The sequence below is a fragment of the Zea mays genome, chromosome 2 (genome assembly GCF_902167145.1).
Source record: "Zea mays cultivar B73 chromosome 2, Zm-B73-REFERENCE-NAM-5.0, whole genome shotgun sequence".
Taxonomy (NCBI): domain Eukaryota; kingdom Viridiplantae; phylum Streptophyta; class Magnoliopsida; order Poales; family Poaceae; genus Zea; species Zea mays.
Window position 1 is genome coordinate 150353478 of NC_050097.1, and position 20390 is coordinate 150373867.

The 20390-nt window shown below is 52.8% G+C and overlaps 2 protein-coding genes across 2 annotated transcripts; both read left to right on the plus strand.

The window, feature by feature from the left end:
* The first annotated feature begins 514 nt into the window (after positions 1–514).
* Positions 515–4879, plus strand: LOC100381436 (uncharacterized). Its single transcript, NM_001174277.1, has 6 exons — positions 515–1234; positions 1716–1966; positions 2064–2246; positions 3125–3527; positions 4217–4354; positions 4527–4879. The coding sequence occupies exons 1-6, from the start codon at positions 620–622 to the stop codon at positions 4695–4697; spliced, it is 1761 nt and encodes a 586-aa protein (NP_001167748.1). The 5' UTR covers positions 515–619; the 3' UTR covers positions 4698–4879.
* A 249-nt stretch (positions 4880–5128) lies between these two features.
* LOC100273995 (uncharacterized) lies at positions 5129–19535 on the plus strand. The gene is made up of 4 exons (NM_001148381.1): positions 5129–5484; positions 6091–6267; positions 18265–18378; positions 18590–19535. Exons 1-4 carry the CDS (start codon positions 5155–5157, stop codon positions 18713–18715), a joined length of 747 nt encoding a protein of 248 aa, NP_001141853.1. The 5' UTR covers positions 5129–5154; the 3' UTR covers positions 18716–19535.
* The last annotated feature ends 855 nt before the right edge of the window (positions 19536–20390 follow it).

A 20390-nucleotide genomic window follows, 5' to 3' on the forward strand; every position in this document is an offset into this window, starting at 1 on the left:
AGCTCTAAAAAGTTGAAACAAACAGGGGACATAGTTCGTTGGTCACGTGGTGGTGGGGTGGTGACTGGTGAGGCCGTGAGAGGGCACGTGATGTTCGCTCTGGCGAGGAGGGAGCAGTTGGCAGTTGGCACGATGGCAGCGGGAGTCGGGAGAGCAAGACGGCGGAGGGAGATAGCGAGTCTTGTCCCTCGCCAAAGATAGAGAGTAGATGGCGAACTAGATAGAGTAGAGAGATAAGAGAACTGTTGGATCCGATTTTGACCGGACTTTTCTTTTTCTTATCAAAACCATCAGTTTACCTAGTTTGTTGGATATGTTCCCCAGCCTTTTATGGAAATATGGGACAACGCAAAGAGAGAAAAAAAGGCCACCCCTTTTCTCTAACTATGTGGGCTGGTTGATCGAAATCGGGCCTCGTGCGTACGTTGGGGTCGCATGGGCCAAGAGCCCATCAATCGCAACTTTTCATTTCCACAGGAGCCCAATGCTAACCCCTCACTCCTAAGCGCCGTCGCGATCTGCTGCGGTGGCCGCTGCCGTCGCCGTCCATCCCCACCGCCTCGACCACGCCACCGACGCCGCCTCTCGCTCCCCCTCGCCGCGCCGCCCGAACGCCACGATGCGTCACCTCCTCCTCTCCCGCTTCCTCCGCCGCGGTGGCGGCAGCGGCATCCCCAACGGCCACTACCACCACCTCCCCCTCCTCCGCGCCCTCTCCTCCTCCCCCTCCCCGGTCTCCTCGGACGCAGAGCTCCGCAAGTACGCGGGCTACGCGCTGCTTCTTCTCGGCTGCGGCGCCGCGACCTACTACTCCTTCCCGTTCCCCGCCGACGCGCTGCACAAGAAGGCCGTGCCATTCCGGTACGCGCCGCTGCCGGAGGACCTCCACGCCGTCTCCAACTGGAGCGGCACGCACGAGGTCCACGCCCGCGTCCTGCTCCAGCCGGACTCGCTCCCGGCCCTCGAGGGCGCGCTCGCCGCCGCGCACAAGGAGCGCCGCAAGCTCAGGCCCCTCGGCTCCGGCCTGTCCCCCAATGGGATCGCGCTCTCCCGCGCTGGGATGGTCAACCTCGCGCTCATGGACAAGGTGCTCGACGTCGACGCCAAGAAGAAGACCGTCACGGTGCAGGCTGGGATACGTGTCGCGGAGCTCGTCGACGCGCTTCGGGAACATGGCCTCACGCTGCAGAACTTTGCGTCCATTCGGGAGCAGCAGGTCGGAGGGTTCACTCAGGTCTGTTGAAAAAAAATCGAACATCAACCTTCTTACTTCCTGGTTTTATGGAGCTGTTTCTCCTTGTCTCATTTTTTGGATCAATTTTCTCTTTGTGTCACTGGATATAGGAACATAAACAAATCGAGAGTATAATGAACTGCCTTGATACTTTAGCACGGACATGTTTGATATTGGATTAACAACTTCAGTGAATTGTTCGAGCTTGTCTATAATCACTTGTCGACGTAAAAAAATATTATCACATAGCCTCTTCAGGGGATAGAAATTAATATTTCTGAAGCTGGTATTCATTTTGCCAGTAGTTTCATAGGATTCTTTCCTACCATTTCCTATATTAAGAAAGTTCTTCTCATCTAATGCCCGAGAGCTCCAATTGTAGCCGGTCCTAGTATTCCTTTACAATTTTAAAATTGTAACTTGTGTACTAAGTTCAGGCCTAATTTGTTTATGGTTAACTTATTTTCATGATTGGACGCAGGTTGGTGCCCATGGCACTGGTGCAACATTACCTCCTGTTGATGAGCAAGTCATTAGCATGAAACTGGTTACCCCTGCCAAAGGGACAATAGAGCTGTCGAGGGAGAAGGATCCTGAGTTGTTTTATCTTGCTCGCTGTGGACTTGGTGGCCTAGGTGTTGTTGCAGAAGTTACCCTTCAGTGCGTAGAAAGACACCAGCTTGTGGAACACACATTTGTTTCCAATGCAGATGAAGTCAAGAAAAACCACAAGTAATGTTTTGTGGTGCCAGTCTTTATGTAGCTGTATAATTGGTTTGCCTATGCAGTTGCAACTTCCTCAGATTTATCCCTTTCTTCTTTTTTGCAGGAAGTGGCTATCCGAAAACAAACATATTAAGTACTTGTGGATTCCATATACTGACACGGTTGTTGTTGTCCAATGCAATCCTCCCTCAAAGTGGATAACCCCAAAGTTGGCATCAAAATATGGAAAAGATGAAGCTTTACAGCATGTTCGGGACCTTTATCGCGAGTCACTGAAAAAATATAGGTACGTTCACTTGTTATGGTTTGATACCCTAAATTCTAATGCTACTGTGGTGATCTGTATGCAAATGCATCTTTACTTTCTATTCTCTTAAAAATCAGCTAAATATTCTCTTGTCTAGAAATTTCTCTGACATTAATAAATAATTGTACTCTTGAAACCAGTAGCGGACCCAGCTGCTACACTTAGGGTGTGTCAGGAACCACTATGCTAACTAACTTTATATGATCTTAGGGTGTGCCGTGGCCTATATGGACCACCCACTGGGTCCGCCTCTGCTTGAAACTGTTGTATCCATTTAGACTTTTGTTTCTCCCTACACCATATCAATCTGAGTCTGTCCACTCCTTCCTTAGATGTTCTTCCCTCCATTGAATCTCATGCAGAAATAAGAGGTGATTCCAGTTGGGAGAGTTGTATTTATCACATGAGTGATACAATAATTATTCATATGGGCATGTTGATGGCAATATGTGCAGTTGCAGCTTCTTGTTTTGTTCATTCGTTAGGAGATTGCTTAGCTTAATTAGTCTCAGAGGAAGATTTTTAATTCTGTGTTAAACTTTTGGTGGATTTCTATAATTGAACTATGAAGGGGTGCTTCCGGCTTCCCTTGCCCTTTTGACTGAAAAAAAGGTGATGCAAGAAGTGTAGGTTGGGCTTACCTTTGAGCATTCAGTTCCTGTACTTTAGATTGATATGCACAGAAAATCGGAAAATTGGTTTATGCAGTCAACTGGAATATTCAAATAATGTTTCTATTTGATCTACTCAACTGAAGTTAAAATGAAAATTGTTTAGTTTTCTGCGAAATTTTCTAGCTGTATTCAGCAATGTGTTTGTTTTTTTTTCACTTACGCCACCTTATAGATGCTTTTCAGAACTGAAACAGAAAGTAAAGACCCAGAAATAGATACACTTTCATTTACTGAGCTGAGGGACAAGCTGCTTGCCCTTGATCCTCTGGATAAAGATCATGTGGTGAAAATCAATAAAGCGGAAGCTGAGTATTGGAAGAAGTCAGAAGGGTATCGCATGGGCTGGAGTGATGAAATACTGGGCTTCGATTGTGGTGGGCAGCAGTGGGTTTCTGAAAACTGCTTCCCCACTGGAACCCTAGCAAAGCCAAGTATGAAGGATCTTGATTATATAGATAAGCTGCTGCAGTTGATTGAAAAGGAGGAGATACCCGCACCTGGACCTATCGAGCAGCGTTGGACTGCCCGCAGCAAGAGCCCGATGAGCCCGGCATCAAGCTCTGAAGAAGATGATGTATTTTCATGGGTAATTAATTTGTTCTTGTCCAATAGTTCTTCTGTTTTCTGTATGTTTAATCTGTGCTGCTATTGCCACTTGTAATCACCTGCCTAAAAGCTCGTTTGCAACTCATTCTGGTTTGTTTGTATTGGTTTCTTTGCTTATAATTTGGTTAAAAAAAAAACAATATTTTGGTAATTAAGGGGGTGTTTGGTTTCTAGTGACTAATTTTTAGTCCCTCCATTTTAGTCTCTAAATTACCAAATTTAGAAACTAAAAACCTCTTTTAGTTTCCGCATTTGGTAATTTAGGGACTAAAATAGAATAAAATGAAGGGACTAAAAATTAGTCCTTAGAAACCAAACACCCCCTAAATTCAGTTTGCCATGGTGTGAAAAAAAGGCAATTTGATTGTGTCCTCTATTCTCTTCTGATAGTTTCTGCTAAATATAGTACCATAACTTGCTTTTTTGCTTCCTATACTCCGACAAATACGAGGGACATCGTTTCTTCAGCATAGATGATAGTACCAAATTGTTCTACTGTATGTAGGTGTTATCTTTCTCATGTTTCTGAGACAATCACATATATTCTGAAACAATCGCACTTTACAACTCTTGACTGCTTTGGAAAGCCTGTCTTGTCTCGCAAAACCTGGTTCTATTTTACACCAGTCATCTATAGTCTCTGTGACCAACTCACTGGGATCCATGCAGGTTGGTATTATAATGTATCTGCCAACATCTGATGCTCGCCAAAGGAAGGAAATCACAGAGGAGTTCTTCAGTTACAGGAGCCTGGCGCGAAGTCTCTGGGATGATTATTCCGCCTATGAACACTGGGCCAAGATCGAGGTGCTGACTAGCTTCAAGATTAATTATTCAGACACTGTTTGTGTTCTTCCTATTTCCCTAGGCTTCAAAAGTGAAAATAGCATCAGTCTTCTCACTTGCACCGTTGCACGGATATCTGATTGGGTTATTTTAGTTTCATGGCTGGTGATTATTCTGTTTCCACTCTTCATAGGTTCCAAAAGACAAGGACGAACTTGCCGAACTCCAGGCCCGGCTGAGGAAGCGTTTTCCTGTCGATGCATATAACAAGGCACGTATGGAGCTGGACCCCAACAAGGTGCTCTCAAACGCCAAGTTGGAGAAGATGTTCCCAGTGTTGGAGCCTCCTCACCAGACAAAGTAATACGTGTTGAAGAGCGCAGAGCAAGGGCACGTACGTAGAACTTGGTTGCAGGAGGCTTAACCCATACACATTTGTAGCACTGTTAGTTCCTGTCATGATTCTGGGACCCTACCCTGGCTGTCAAATGTGATGGCGATTAAGATTGGTCACTGAAATAAAGTTTTTTTTGAAGTTCGAAATGGAACCCTTTTGAACGCGAGATGTGCTGCCAGAAGGAGATGAGCCTTTTGAACTCTCTCCCAAAGAAAAATGAGCATTCAAAATACTGCGACTATCTGAAGCACAACGTAGCCTTCGGTTATGGCCCACGGGCGGTAGCAGCTAGCAGACTAGTAGTAGGCTTCGGCTTGTCGGCGCACCCAAAAGGCCAAAACCACCCAAAAACCCCAGCGCACCCAACCCAAGAGCGAAAATGGATCCGCACCAGTTCGCCCCCTCCCAGCAGTCGGCGCTGACCATGGAATCGGCGGAGAGCACGGCCGCCGCCGCCGCGCGGGCGTCCAACGGCGCTGCCCGAGCTGTCGTCGAGGACGACGACGAGGACGACGACGTCCCCGAGGTGGCCGCCTGCATATCGACGATGCTCGACCGCGGGGGTAGCGTGGAGAGCCACCGCCTCTTCCTGGCGCGCCGCACCGCGCTGGAGATGCTCCGCGACCGCGGGTACGCCGTTCCGGAGGAAGAGCTCGCCCGCACCCTCCCGGAGTTCCGCGCCTGGTGGGAATACAGGCCGGAGCTCGAACGCCTCGCCTTCTCCACTACCCTCACCTCCGACCCGTCCAGCAAGGTGGGGGTTTTGTCTCCTTTTCAGTTAGTTTTTAACCCCCATGGTATCATGCTATCATCGTTATGGCTTCAGATGATCCCGCGTTAGGGTTGGATTCGTGTTCTAGCGCACGATTCAACAGCATTGGGTTCCTGCTCCGTCAAGTCTGGCTTTATACTCCTGATTAAGGAACATCCCACATTTGGTTCCTGTTACTCATTAGTGTACTAGAAACCTGTTGTGCTCAGATATGCATTGTGGATGGGAGGTACTGCGAAATTGAAGTGTCTGGGAGAAAGAGACACCGTCGGCTCTTTCCTACCCTTTATCACTGATTCATCCTTGCTGTTTGCTGATATTAGGTGTGGTTGCCCGTACGGTTTAAGGTCATTACTGTTCTCGTGCTTATGATTGTCAGGGTTGGCACCATCCTGCAACTGGGATGGTATCAAACTTCTTAATTTGTTATATGTATGTATCTACAGAAGTTAAACGATTGCGTACATAGGTATAGTACTGGTGCTTTTATCTGTTGCATTTTCATGCATATAAGGTGGTTGTTTGTACCAGTTGTTCCTGCCATCATTGAAGTGAGCAAAAGATATGTCTCGACTATGTGTTATGCAGGTGAAAGTTGTGTTCTGTCCACCTGGACCTGTCAAAATCGCAGCTATCCGGCTGATATATACCGAAGTCAAAGATGAGAACTTGTCCAGACTGATTCTGATACTGCAGGGCAAAATAATGTCTACAACCAGAGAATCCATCAAGGAGATCTTTCGATTTAAAGTTGACACATTCCAGGTCAGTTTTTGTCTAATCTGTTGTCTGATCTTTACATTTTTCCCAGTCTCTTTAGGGCTTGTTCGGTTAGGAGTGGATTGAAAGGGATTAAATTCCTTGCTAGTCAAAATTGAAATCCCCCTCAATTCCCTCCGATCCCAATGCAACCGAACGAGGCATTGAGTAACAGCATGGACTCTTTGGGTTGTAACTGCAATGCCCAATATGAATTTTCACTGTGTTATTTTGCAAATTATGATCTTGACATCAAGTATTCATTCGGAAGTGTTGGGGCGAAGGCAAAGACGCCACCCTTCGCTCGAAGCCTCCGCCGCGGTCGCTGGTCTGACAAAGACAAAGCGGGCAGGGACACCCTTCGCTTCATTCAGCACCAGACGAAGGCCTGCGGTGACGTCTCCCCGCAGCGCGGCCTCGTCCTGCTCTAAGGCCCACGCGTGATCTGGCCCATTGTAACGGGCCCCGCGTGGCCGCCTTTGTGTTACGGGCCTAGCTTGTAAAGGCATTCTTGTAATTACAGCTTGTAACCCTGCTTTATGGGAATATTCTGGGGATAAACTAGGTGTCTGAGGGCACATGCGTCCTTAACACAAGGCGCTGGGCACTCGGATACCTATAAATACCCCCACACAGTGCCCGTGAGAGGCTAGATCAACAGAGCTATTGCCCCCGTGCACGTAACCCTGTTGTCACCACCGCTCACCCTTGTTGGCCTCCTTGCTGCTGAGAGCAAGTTCCAACATTTGGCGCCCACCGTTCGTGCTACGACCAAACCACCCGCGATGGCACCCAAGAGAGCTAACCCGAAGGCTGACGAGGCTGCGAAGGCAGCACTGCTCGCCGCAAGGAAGGGCAAGGCCCTCGCCCTCACCCAATCCACCCACCAAGAGCCCACCGGCGACAATATTCCCCGCATCAGCGAAGACGACACCTTCCGCACCTGCGGGCCCGAAGGACAATCGCAGCCGCCCCCAGGCTTCGCCCCACTGGAGGGCGCGGATCTCACCGAGGACGGTGAGGTCCTCGGCGTCTCAACAGAAGAACAGCTACAGCTACGCGCCCTGCGCCTCAAGAACCGCAACCTCCAAAGGCAGAAAGAGATACTGGAGGCCAAGCGCCAGCGTGTGTCCGCACTAGCCAAGGTGCGGCAAATGATACGCGACGAGGAGCAGAAGGCCCAAGACCTCGAGCGCGAGATCGCGCTGATGCAGCGCGAAGGCCACCTCGGTCTACAGCAAGAGCCACCCCTCCAACAGCGCGCGCAACCGGAAGACACGCGCGAAGGCCACCTCGGCCTGCAACATGGCCCACCCCTGCAGCACCGGGCGCAGCCGGAGAACCCGCGTTTCCCCCACCATGACTACGCCTTCCAGCACGGCGCGCCATTCCAAGGGGTCAACTACCTCGACGAGCGAAGTCCCCTAGCGCCACACCTGCAAGTGACGCCTTGGCCAGCCAACTTTCGAGCAGGGGCGTATCCCAAGTACAACGGCAGCACCGACCCGGCGCAATACATAATGAGTTATCAGGTCGTCGTTGCATCCGCCGGAGGGGACGACGCCACAATGGCGAAGTCTTTCATCATCGCCCTAGAGGGCCCAGCACTCACCTGGTTCACCAGATTGCCTCCGTTGTCCATTGATTCGTGGAGAAGTCTCAGGGACAAATTCCTGCTCAACTTCCAAGGGTACCGCCCAGACACCGACGCCTTGGCCGAGCTCTCGCTTTGCAAACAGCTGGAAAAGGAGACTCTGAGGGAGTACTACCGCAAATTCTTAACACTCAAGTCACAGCTGCCCTCTGTCGATGATCAGATCGCTATCCACTACGCCATCAACGACCTTCGGGCCGGCGTCCTCTACAGCCACTGTATCAGAGATCCACCCAAGAGCTTGCAGGAGCTATATCAGCTCTTCGAAAAATATGCCAAATCCGAAGAGCTCCACCAGCGCAAGGTTGAGTCACAGCGGAAACCCAAAGATGCCCCGCAGTCCAGCCGCACGTGGACGAGGACTCCGCAGCCAGACTCCGGTCGAGATGGCCGCAGTCAGCAGCAAGTGCACAACATCGCCAACCAGCAGCCTGCTGCGGACCCCCCCCCCCCCCCCGTCGCCAGGAATATCCCCCCAGGGCCGCGGAAATGGAACTCGTGGCAGGGGCCGAGGGCGCGCGCAGCCGCCGCGCCGGTTCTACTGCCTTTTCCACGGCGAAGACTGCGCCCACCAAACCAAAGACTGCCCCGAGACGAAGGCAACCAGAGACAGAATGGCGCGGGCGCAGCCAGCCGACAATCCCAGAATTGTCGCGCATAATTACCAACCACCCCCTCCACCATATATCCACGCTCCCGCCCCGCATCCACCGCACCACGCTTACCAACACCATCAGGAAGTACAAATCGTACCTCCACCCCCACCGCCACACCAGCAACATCAAAACATCCCCCATGCCCCAAAGCAGGAAGACTTCGCCGATCAACCATATCGCGGAGTCATTCACATGATAACAGGGGGCTCCAGCACCGACTTCGACACCAAGCGGCAGAAGCGGGACCACTACCGCAGCATAAACCACGTCGCCGTCACTGGCCCAGTCGTGCAGACGAAGTGGTCCCACATACCGCTAACCTTTGACGCGCGAGACGTCGACCTGCGCAGCGCCCCCCACATCGACGCTATGGTCATCAATTGCAGCGTGGCAGGCTGGGACTTACACAAAGTCCTAGTCGACAACGGCAGTCAGGCGGACATCATCTTCCTCCATGCCTTCGACCGCATGGGTATAAGCCACAGCTTGCTGAAGCCTTCGGACAACCCCTTGTATGGTTTCGGCGGCAAGGGCACCTTTCCAGTCGGCAAGATAGAGTTGCCCCTCTCCTTCGGTGTAGCACCCAATGCCCGAAGTGAGCAAGTAACCTTCGACATTGTCGACATGGTATATCCATACAACGCCATCATGGGCCGGGGCTCCATCAATAAGTTCGAAGCTGCCATCCACGGGCTGTACCTATGTATGAAGATACCAGGTCCGCTAGGCGCCATTACAATCTACGGCAACCAGCAGACGGCGCGCAACATGGAGCGGGACTTCGTGCCTGGCCAGAGGAACGTACACTGTCTCACGACCCAGCGCGAGGTCTCCGCGCCCGCCAGCCCAATCGATAAGCAGCACGACAAGGCACAGTTGCAGAGCCAGGACGGGACCAAGACTGTCCCTCTCGATCAGGCCACGCCCAAGCAGACAGTCACTATCAGCGAAGACCTCACCTCACTTGAAGAAGAGAGACTTCTCCGCTGCCTGGCCAAGAATAAAGATGTCTTCGCCTGGTCCGCCCTCGATCTGGTCGGAGTCAGCCGATCCATAATCGAGCACAGCTTGGGAATTGACCCTTCGGTGCGACCCAAAAAGCAGAGGCTTCGCAAAATGTCAGACGAAAAGACAGAGGCCGCCAAGGCGGAGGTGCACCGCCTCCTGGAGGCTAAATTCATCGAGCCAGTGGCTTACCCCACGTGGCTCTCCAATGTTGTAATGGTGCAGAAAAAAAGCGGGAAATGGCGAATGTGCATAGACTTCACCAGTCTCAATAAGGCCTGCCCAAAGGACAATTTCCCGTTGCCACGGATCGACAAAATAGTCGATAGCGCGGCCGGATGCGAGGTCATGTCTCTCCTCGACTGCTTCTCCGGCTATCACCAGATATACATGAAGGAGGAAGACAAGGCTAGCACCAGCTTTATAACACCCTTCGGCACTTATTGCTTCGTCAGAATGCCGGAGGGTCTCAAGAATGCCGGGTCCACCTTCTCCAGACTCACCAAAACAGTACTCGAGGGGCAGGTCGGCAGAAATATATTTACATATGTGGACGACATCGTCGTCGCCAGCAAGAATAAGGAGGACCATCTCGCCGACCTGGCCGAGACATTCGCGAACATGCGAGATGCACGACTCCGCCTAAACCCGGAAAAATGCGTCTTCGGTGTTCGTCAGGGCAAGATATTGGGCTACCTGGTGTCGCACCGCGGCATCGAGGCCAACCCAACCAAGATCCAGGCCATCATCGGCATGTCGCCCCCACAGTCCGCCAGGGACGTCCAACGTCTGACAGGCAGACTGGCCGCTCTCAACAGATTCATCTCCAGGTCCGCCGAGCGAAGTCTCCCCTTCCTCAAAACACTCCGCGGAGCGAAAGACTTCGCCTGGGGACCGGAGCAAGCAGCGGCCTTCGCCTCACTAAAACAGTACCTGTCGGAGCTGGCCATCCTCACAAGCCCCGACTCCTCGCTCCCCCTATTGCTCTATGTCGCGGCTTCGCCGCACGCGGTCAGCGCGGCACTAGTGCAGGAGCAGACAGTCGAGGGCGCAGTCAGACAGTGCCCTGTTTACTATGTCTCCGAAGTCCTGACACCGTCCAAATGCAACATGACAGAGCTGGAGAAGATCGCCTACGCAGTTGTTATGTCCTCGCGCAAACTGCGCCATTACTTTGAAGCATTCAAGGTCCGAGTCACCTCAGACAGGGGGCTCGGCGAACTATTCAGAAACCCGGAGGCATCAGTGAGGATTGCCAAGTGGGCAGCCGAACTCTCCGGCTACCACATCAGCTTCGAGCCCAGGACAGCCATCAAGTCGCAAGTCCTGGCAGACTTCGTCGTCGACTGGACTGGGCCAGTAACACAGCCGGACCCGTCCACAGAGAAGATCTGGACCATCCATTGCGACGGCGCATGGTGCCATGCGGGGGCAGGCGTCGCTGCAGTCGTCACCTCACCAGCCGGAGTCAAACACAGATATGCAACACGCCTCAACTTCGCTCTGGAATCCGACAAGTGTACAAACAATATAGCAGAGTATGAAGCGGTTATCCTCGGCCTCCGCAAGCTAAGGGCCCTCGGAGTCACCACATGTATCATCAAGACAGACTCCAAGATAGTTGCCGGCCAGGTCGAGAAAGACTATGCAGCAAAAGACCCCGCGCTCATGCAATACCTCGCGGCTATCCGAAGTCTCGAGAGACAATTCAAGGGATTCACCATGCAGCATGTGGATAGGGCCAAGAACGAGGAGGCCGATGCATTAGCCAAGGCCGCCGCCAGGGGCGAGCCCCTGCCCTCCGACGTGTTTTTTCACACCATCGGCACGCCAGCCGCCCGGAGCCCCGAAGGGCTCCAGATAACTAATGATAGCGAGGGCCACCGTATAGTCAACCTAATCATGACCGAAGACTGGAGGGCACCAATAACCCTGTTCCTACAGGGGTACTATCATCCAACCGACGTCAGTGAGGCAAAGCGCCTCAGATATCGAAGCCGGGACTTCGCACTGATCGAGGGCCAACTATACAAGAAAGGGGTCAGTCAGCCAATGCTCAAATGCGTCACCGAAACCGAAGGCATGCAGATCCTACGCGAAGTCCACAGTGGCACGTGCGGCTCGCACGCAGGGCCAAGGGCCCTGGCAGCCAAGGTGATCCGACAAGGGTTTTACTGGCTTGCAATGATCTGCGTCGCAAATCGAGTCACAAGGTCCTGCGAAGCCTGCCAGAAGTTCTCTCCTCGGTCAGGCAACCCCTCGCAATATACAAAGCTGATCGCCCATACATGGCCTCTCCAGCGCTGGGGCCTGGACATTGTCGGGCCCCTGCCCACCGCTCAGGGGAACCTTAAGTTCGCCTTCGTAGCCGTCGAATACTTCACCAAATGGATTGAAGCGAGGGCTTTTTCCACAATCACATCAAAGACTGCCCAAAAATTCTTTTGGCAGAACATTGTTTGCCGCTTCGGAGTACCGTCCGAGCTAACAGTTGACAACGGCAAGCAGTTTGACAGCCAAGATTTCAAGGATTTTTGTTTCTCCATCGGCACCAAGCTTGCCTTCGCTTCAGTCTATCATCCGCAGTCCAACGGGGTCGTGGAGCGTGCCAATGGGAAAATCTTCACAGCTGTCAAGAAAATGCTCCTCGATGAAAAAAAAGGCAGATGGACCGATTTGTTACCGGAGGCAGTCTGGGCGCTAAACACAACTGAGTGCAGGGCGACCGGGTTCACTCCTTTCCGCCTTCTATACGGATCGGAGGCAATGACCCCGCAAGAAATAAAACATGGGTCCCCGCGTACAGTTCCGTCAGCCGTCCCTGACGTGGACGAGCCAACCTCAAAAGATCTCATTGACGGAGACCGGGTCTTCGCCCTACAGGCCCTAAACAAATATCAAGCCCAGACCAAAGCATGGCGCGACCACGCAGTCATCCCGAGGGAGTTCAGCGCGGGGGACCTCGTACTCATCCGAACAGCTCGGACGGAGTCCAAGGGCAAGCTGGAGCCCAAGTGGGAGGGCCCCTTCATAGTCAAGTCAAAAGCTTCCCCCAGCGCTTACAGGCTCACAACGCCAAATGGCGAGGACCTGGAGCACTCCTGGAACATCGACAACCTTCGCAAATTTTTTGTTTGACCCATTTAGGGCTGATTTCGCCCTTGTAATTCGCTGCAACCAATCTTGTACCGGCCCGCACTCTTTTCCTCCCGGGGGGTGAGGTTTTTAACGAGGCGGAGCCATGTAATATATGTGAGAAAAATCCCCCGCAAAAACACGTGTCGAAAAAAGACCGCGACAACGGTCTTCGGCATTCGACCAATTCGAAGTCACCGCGAGGCTAAGCGCTAGCCACCCTCGCGTGCGACAAATCCGCGCAGAAGTCGCCTAAGGGTGCAGCCGGACCAAGCACAACAAGTGCGAAAAAATCCGATGTCTATCGCGAAGACTATCCGCGCAGAAGTCGCCTAAGGGTGCAGCCGGACCAAGCACAACAAGTGCGAAAAAATCCGATGTCTATCGCGAAGACTATCCGCGCAGAAGTCGCCTAAGGGTGCAGCCGGACCAAGCACAACAAGTGCGAAAAAATCCGATGTCTATCGCGAAGACTATCCGCGCAGAAGTCGCCTAAGGGTGCAGCCGGAGTAAGCACAACAAGTGCGAGAAAATCCGATGTCTATCGCGAAGACTATCCGCGCAGAAGTCGCCTAAGGGTGCAGCCGGACTAAGCACAACAAGTACGAGAAAATCCGATGTCTATCGCAAAGACTCCGCGCAGAAGCCGCCTAAGGGCGCAGCCGAACTAGCACAACAACAGCAGAAACGATAGCATCAAACCATCCGTGCTAAGAACGACTATAATCACAACAGCACAGCATAACCAACCATACCAGACAAAGGCACACAACGTCCTCGCAGGCACAGGCACGCGAGGGCACACAACTTCATCGTACAAACCCCCACACATATACAAGCGAGGGCACCACACTCTACATCGGCTCAACCTTAGGAATAAGTCCCATCTCTCTATAATTAAATAACATCATCCTAAGCTCCTCACCCGCAAAAAGACTTCGCAGTTCCCTTTCCCCTGTACTCGCAGCGGCCGGCAAAGACAACAGTTCCTGACGACCAGCCCTACTCACACGAAGCCGAGCCCCCTCCGCGCTAACCCTACGTTTTGCAACCGCCCTTCGTCGTCGGCGCCCGGTGCTAGGACCTGGCACGTCTGGCGCATCCGCGGCGTGTAGCGAAGCCTCCGCCGCAGCCACGTCCAAGGCCGCAAAATAATCCAAGTCCTCCTCCGACGACTCCTCAGTCCACTCAACCGAGCTCCCAGAGTCAGTAAAATCAAAAAACTCAGATACCGACCCACCATATTCATTCCCACCTTCCGCGGTCGAAGCCGCCAAAAACTCAGTAGTAGCGGTTGCGTACGCAGGCCCAAAATCTTGAACCTGCGCAGCAACCAAAGTTCAGCACAGCATCCAAAAATTCCCCAACCCTAAACACCTACTACGCCACCTGCGAAGACCCTGACGCTGCGGGAGCCTCCGCCGTTGGCTCCGCCGTTGGCTCCGCCGCCACCGCCGCGGGATCTTCAGCACTCGGCACAGCAGCTGCGGGGGCATCAGGGGCGCCTTCGGCCACCTTCGGGGGCAGGTCTTCGCCGGCCACAGCGGATGTGGGGGCAGCCGTCGCGATCGCTGCGTCTCCGGGGTTGGCTCCAGGGCGACCCCAGTCACAGCCTCCGCGGGGGTCGGCTCCGGGTCTGGCAGCGCACTGTTCAGAGCCCCGAAGTCGTCCACCCGCTCGCCGCGCTCCGCCTAGGACAAGACACACAGATTCAGCAAACACACGCACAGCCTGCATACAGCAAACGCCAAACAAACAAACAACGTTACCTGAGCCCTCGCAGTCTCGGCCCGCTCCCTGACCACCTCACGACCGTACAGACCCCACATCCGGTCATAAAGGGCCCCGGCAGATTCCTTCACAACGGGGTCTTCGACCTTATAGATATCTCGCTCAAATTCTTCATCCGCCTGGTCGAAGGCCTCGAAGTGCCGGCACCCTTCGCGGGAGAGAGCGTTCATCGCCCCCTCGCAGGTGACCAGGGAGGCGTACGACATTAACCCCCCCGCAACAGTTGGAAGTTCCAGCAGCTCCTCCTGCACCCACTGCAGACAGCGAAGCCCGGGCTCTCGGTCCGGCACCTCGAAGTCACCGGTCCGCGCACCCAGCTCACGATATGTATCCATGAGCTGCGTGCGCGTCCGCTCGGCCTCCGCATGCATCGCGGCCTCGGCCTCCTTCGCGCGGCTCTCCAGGGCGGTGAGCCGCTCTTGCAGATGTTCGGCGAGCTCCTTGGCAAGATTGCCCTCCGCCCGCGCCAGCTTGGCCTCCGCCTGCGCAGCCTGCCCCTTGGCGACGGCCTCGTTGGCTTCCCTCCTCTCCGCCGCCAGCTGGCGCCGGAGGTCGGCCTTCTCCCTCTCCAGGGCGGCCACCCTGTCCGTCAGCTTACGGCACTTGCTGTCGGAGGCCGACTTCTCACGGACAGCGTCAGCATGTTGTGTCCGAAGTCTCTCGACTTCGGCAGACACAGCTGCCGTGAGGGCCCCCGACGCAGTACGGCTGGCGAAGTCAGCCACCTGCAGAACATACGTAAGGCCATTGACGTAAAAAAAAAGGGGGGGGAAGAGAGACTATAGCTCAGCGGACCTGACTCAGCGCCTCCGTCGCCTGACTCAGCGCCTCCGTCACTCCCTTCAGCCGGCGGGTCGCCACGCCCGCCTCGTCCCTGACCAACGCGAGGGCCGACACCTCGCCTTCGGCGCCAAGCGCCTCGCCCCTCGCCTTCGGCACCATGACGGCCGTCGCGATCGCCGCGCCAGGCGCAGCTATAGCAAGCTGGCCCTCGCCCGGCCCTGCAACGCGTCAACAAGTTAAATAAAATATATATATATATATATATATATATATATATATATATATATATATGTATATATATAATAACAATAATAGGCCAGCGACTTACCACCAAGATAGTCGTCCACAGAAATATCGGTGCCGAAGTCGGCAACACGTTTGCCCGACAACGGCAACGCTTGGGCCGCCTTCGAAGCCTCCGCCACTCCGCTGGCCGGCGGCACCGCCTTCGTTGACTTGGAGCCTCCGGCGCCCGCCGTCGCCTCCGGCGCCTTGCTAGGAGCAGCGGCGCCCGCCTTCGCCGCCAGCGGCGGCTTACCTCCGCCGGAGGCCACAGCCTTCGCAGTTCCCCGCTGCCTTTTCGGCCGAGCTTCGTGAATCCTGACAGTCGCCTGGCGTTTTTGCGCCGCCCCTTGGCGATCCTTGTCCATCACTGTCCACACAACAGCACCGATATTTCGCCCGTAAGGAAAAACTCTCCACTGAGGAACCATACGAGATGTAAAACAGTCCTCCTCAGCCGCGCAGGGGATAGGAACATTTTTCGGCCAGCAACCCCCGGTAACCCTCAGCATCCGAGCCGAAGACTCCCGGAGCTCGGGCGAAGACATCCTTTCCCCCGGGGCCGCACACGTCCTCATTAACTCTCTAGCAAAACTATCAGACACCCCAAGTCCTCCCATCGCAGTACCTAATTTTCTTTTTTTTGAGGAGGGGCGGCCACCAGCGCAGGGTCGCCTCCAGTCTCCACCGCCGGCTTCTTCCCACGGCGGTCCGCTTCGTCTTGACCAGGATAGCCGTCGTACGGCAATTGATTTAATTCGAAGACCCTGTTCAAGCGCTCATTTGACCCGCAGATATCAAAGCTGCGCTGGCCTTCAGTCCTCGGCACGTAACGTCCCACGAGCCGCACCGCCAAGTCCTCCGCATCACGCACAAAGGCGGCCGGGTCACGATTTCGCAAATTCAGTGCGAAGGCAGGACTTCGCACCACCCTTCCTCCGTGAAAAGGCATCTGGCGAGGGCACACTTCGCCCAGCGCCCAGCCGTGCGCCAAGGGCCAGACCCCGTACGCCACGAACTCTTCAACTAAATCACGCCCACTGCTCTGACCGGCGGCGCATCGCAGGGCCCCTTCGTCTGCATCCTCTTCTGCCACTTCAAAAGGCGGATACGCAGAATAATAATGAGAGCACATCTCAGACACGGGGAGTCCCTCATGGCCTTCGACAGTACCCTCAGCAACGTAAAACCAAAATTCATTCCAACTGCCCCACTTGTTGCGGGCGCACGGAACCAACTCCACTACTGGCATTGTGGTCTTGCCGGTCTTCGGCGTGAATGTGCATGACCCGAACTGGGCAACTCCGTCCCCAACCATCCTCTTCTGCCAATGCAAACAATAATTCTTCGCAAAAACTTCAACAGACGGCTGCCCGCCGTACGAAGTCGTCGCCCAGACATACTTCGCCAGCGCCACCATGGCATTCGGTGTCAGCTGATGTATTTGAACATTGAATCTACGCAGGACTTCGCCAACAAACCGGTGCGCAGGCAAGCGGAGACCGGCGGCGAAGAACGCCTCGAAAACGACCAACTCACCCTCCGGCTCGGGGACTTCCTCCGTCCCCGGAGCACGAGCAACTCCGCCGCCAAAGTAGCCCAACCGCTGCATATCTTCAACGCGGGCTGACGTCATCCGTGACACACCAAATTCAACAGAGTCGCCGGCGCGCAACTCCTCCACCATCACGCTACTCAACGTCTCCTCAGACGAGGCGGCGGCCGGCGGCGTGGTGTCGGAGGAAGAAGAAGAGGACGGCATTGCTACGTACCGTCGGCGGCGGCGGGCGGTTTGCTTCACTCGAGCCAGAACTCCGGCGAGCAAAAGGAGCAGCGGAAGAAGAAGAGCAGCAAGACGGCGGGAGGCTAGGGTTTTTACGGAGCGCGGAAGGCAAAGTTCAAACAGCGCCGACCCTCGCCCCCTTTTATAGGCAGAGCGCGGCTCTTCGGGAAACCCGCAATCCGAAGGGCGCGGCGCTTCGGGAAACCCGCAATCCAACAGTACGCCGTCCATCAACGGTCACATCAAAAACCCCCGCGGAACCACTTCGAGCGAGGGCAGCGTCTCCGCCATCTAGCGACGTCTTCGGCACCAGGTGACTCTGTCGAACTGGTCCCTCGGAGGGCAAATGTTGGGGCGAAGGCAAAGACGCCACCCTTCGCTCGAAGCCTCCGCCGCGGTCGCTGGTCTGACAAAGACAAAGCGGGCAGGGACACCCTTCGCTTCATTCAGCACCAGACGAAGGCCTGCGGTGACGTCTCCCCGCAGCGCGGCCTCGTCCTGCTCTAAGGCCCACGCGTGATCTGGCCCATTGTAACGGGCCCCGCGTGGCCGCCTTTGTGTTACGGGCCTAGCTTGTAAAGGCATTCTTGTAATTACAGCTTGTAACCCTGCTTTATGGGAATATTCTGGGGATAAACTAGGTGTCTGAGGGCACATGCGTCCTTAACACAAGGCGCTGGGCACTCGGATACCTATAAATACCCCCGCACAGTGCCCGTGAGAGGCTAGATCAACAGAGCTATTGCCCCCGTGCACGTAACCCTGTTGTCACCACCGCTCACCCTTGTTGGCCTCCTTGCTGCTGAGAGCAAGTTCCAACAGGAAGATTATAGCTTTAGGAAGATCATATAAAGATTGCTGTTTTATGTTGTATTTATTCCTGTATTCAAATCATTGTGCTCTTCCGTTGGTAGATCACGGAATTACTGGTGAACATCACTAAGCATGTCCTCAAGCCCAAGCATGAAGTGTTGACTGCAGAGGGGAAAGCTAAGCTCCTGAAGGAGTACAATGTGGTGGATTCACAGGTATGCTCCTCTATGGTTTGTTGAAGTTACTTAATGATGATTTCTTACTGCATTTCATTTTCTGTGGTTAGTTTACCTCAGGTGCGGTTCCCACTTATTATTAGCTTGTTGGTGTTTCCCTTGGTTATTTCGTTTGATAGAGCTAGCCCAACTTGTCGCAAAGTAATTCCATGTCACTTCACTGAAACTAACTGGTGCTTGTATTTTTCAGTTGCCTCGCATGCTGGAGAATGATGCTGTTGCTCGCTATTATGGGCTAGGCAAGGGAACTGTTGTTAAGGTTATATACGACAGCGAGCTTACCGGGAACCACGTGACGTACCGATGCATTACCTGAGGGGCCCATGTGTTTCGGTGGATGAAGTCTCGTAAGCAGTCTGTAAAAAATTACCTCTAAGAGGGGCAGGTGACACTGTTCTGCTAGGCTTTTGTAAGCACCCAATTGTGCAGGATGAAGCTTGCTGTAAGCTATTGGTAAAATCATCTTGCGCCATTGCCGTACCTTAAGTGCTTGGTGTTAATCTTGGAAACAGTGAGACAACTAATCCTGTAGTGAGTTATCTCGATCACTTTCAGATGTCTCTGATGGCCTTCGAGGCTGTTACCTTAGCTGTCCTCTTGCAGGCTACAGCTGAAGTGTGTTGCAAAATCACTTGATTCGAACCAAGCTGTATCCAGTTATGGATTCTGTTAGGTTTTGCAAATCAGTGACAAACATCTGTCACAAACAATAGTCCAGAGGCTAAGTAAGGTGTCCTATAATATGCAGCTAACTGTGCCTTGGTCTGTTTTTCTGGGGCAGAATTTCTTCGTTGCCCTCTGCCTTCCACTTTCGTCTGCTGCTGCTCTTGCTCGTGGGGTTACTGCAATACTTGCTGTTGCTGTCACTCTGCTGGTGATGTACTGCTGTTCCTGGTGGAGTGGTGGGAGTGCTCCCTGCATCTGCTTTTCAGTATGTGAGGCTTGAGCTTGCTCATGTCTGATAGCCGGCACTGGTTTTATGAAGAACTCGTCAGCTACTTTCTCCAGACATCTGATCTAGGAGATGATCCAGTCTGAAACAAAAGTATCTTTTGATTTTATTTGACTTCGTCAATAAACCGGGACAAAGCCTGTTTCATTTCATGGATACGGCAATATGAATGGAATTTAATATCTACGATATCAATGTGCTCATTATTCCGTATGTTTTTCTTTTTGTTTATCTGTTACTACCTCCGTTTTGTCTGTTAGTTTATTTTTAAACTAAAACACGAAAAATAAAATAAGCGGAGGGAATATTATTTAACATTAAATATGCTATAGTATACGTTTTGTCCGTTAGTTTATTTTTAAACTAAAACACGAAAAATAAAATAAGCGGGGGAATATTATTTAACATTAAATATGCTAAGATTATACTATGTGTCTGTTTGGTTTAGCTTTTTTCTGACCAGCTTTTCTGAGAATCTAGCTGTGTGGAGAATCTGGCTGTGTAGAGAATCTGAGTATCATTAGAATTACGTGCGGAGGAAGATAAATTTATACATGGGGCTCAGGATCTATAAAGTGACAGATTACTAATATTGTGATGACTCAACCGATTATATGTTTATGTTGATTTTGAATGATTTTTACCCAAACGAATTTTATAGAAGCTGGCTGAAAAGCTGAGTGTTTGGCAGTCCGCAGCAGCTTTTTGTGACCAGAAGCTGCGAAAAGCCGAAACAAACAGGGGCTATGTTTGCTTGACTTTAGTCCGTACTGATTTCTACTACTTGTCCAATGTTTTATCTACTTGTCCAATGTTTTATCTTTATTGATTACGTTATAACAAACGGAACAACTGACTTTAATCCAAAGTGAATAACCAAAAACCAACTAGCTGTTAGTTTCTAAGCCATAAAATTGTGGTGGAGATTGGTCGTAGACAAAGACCTGCATGTTATAGACTTATAGTGGGCGAGGCGGCGGTTAGATGGTTGTTAGGTTGTATTATATCTCGCTTTGTCGCTTTCAGTGATCAAGTCTCG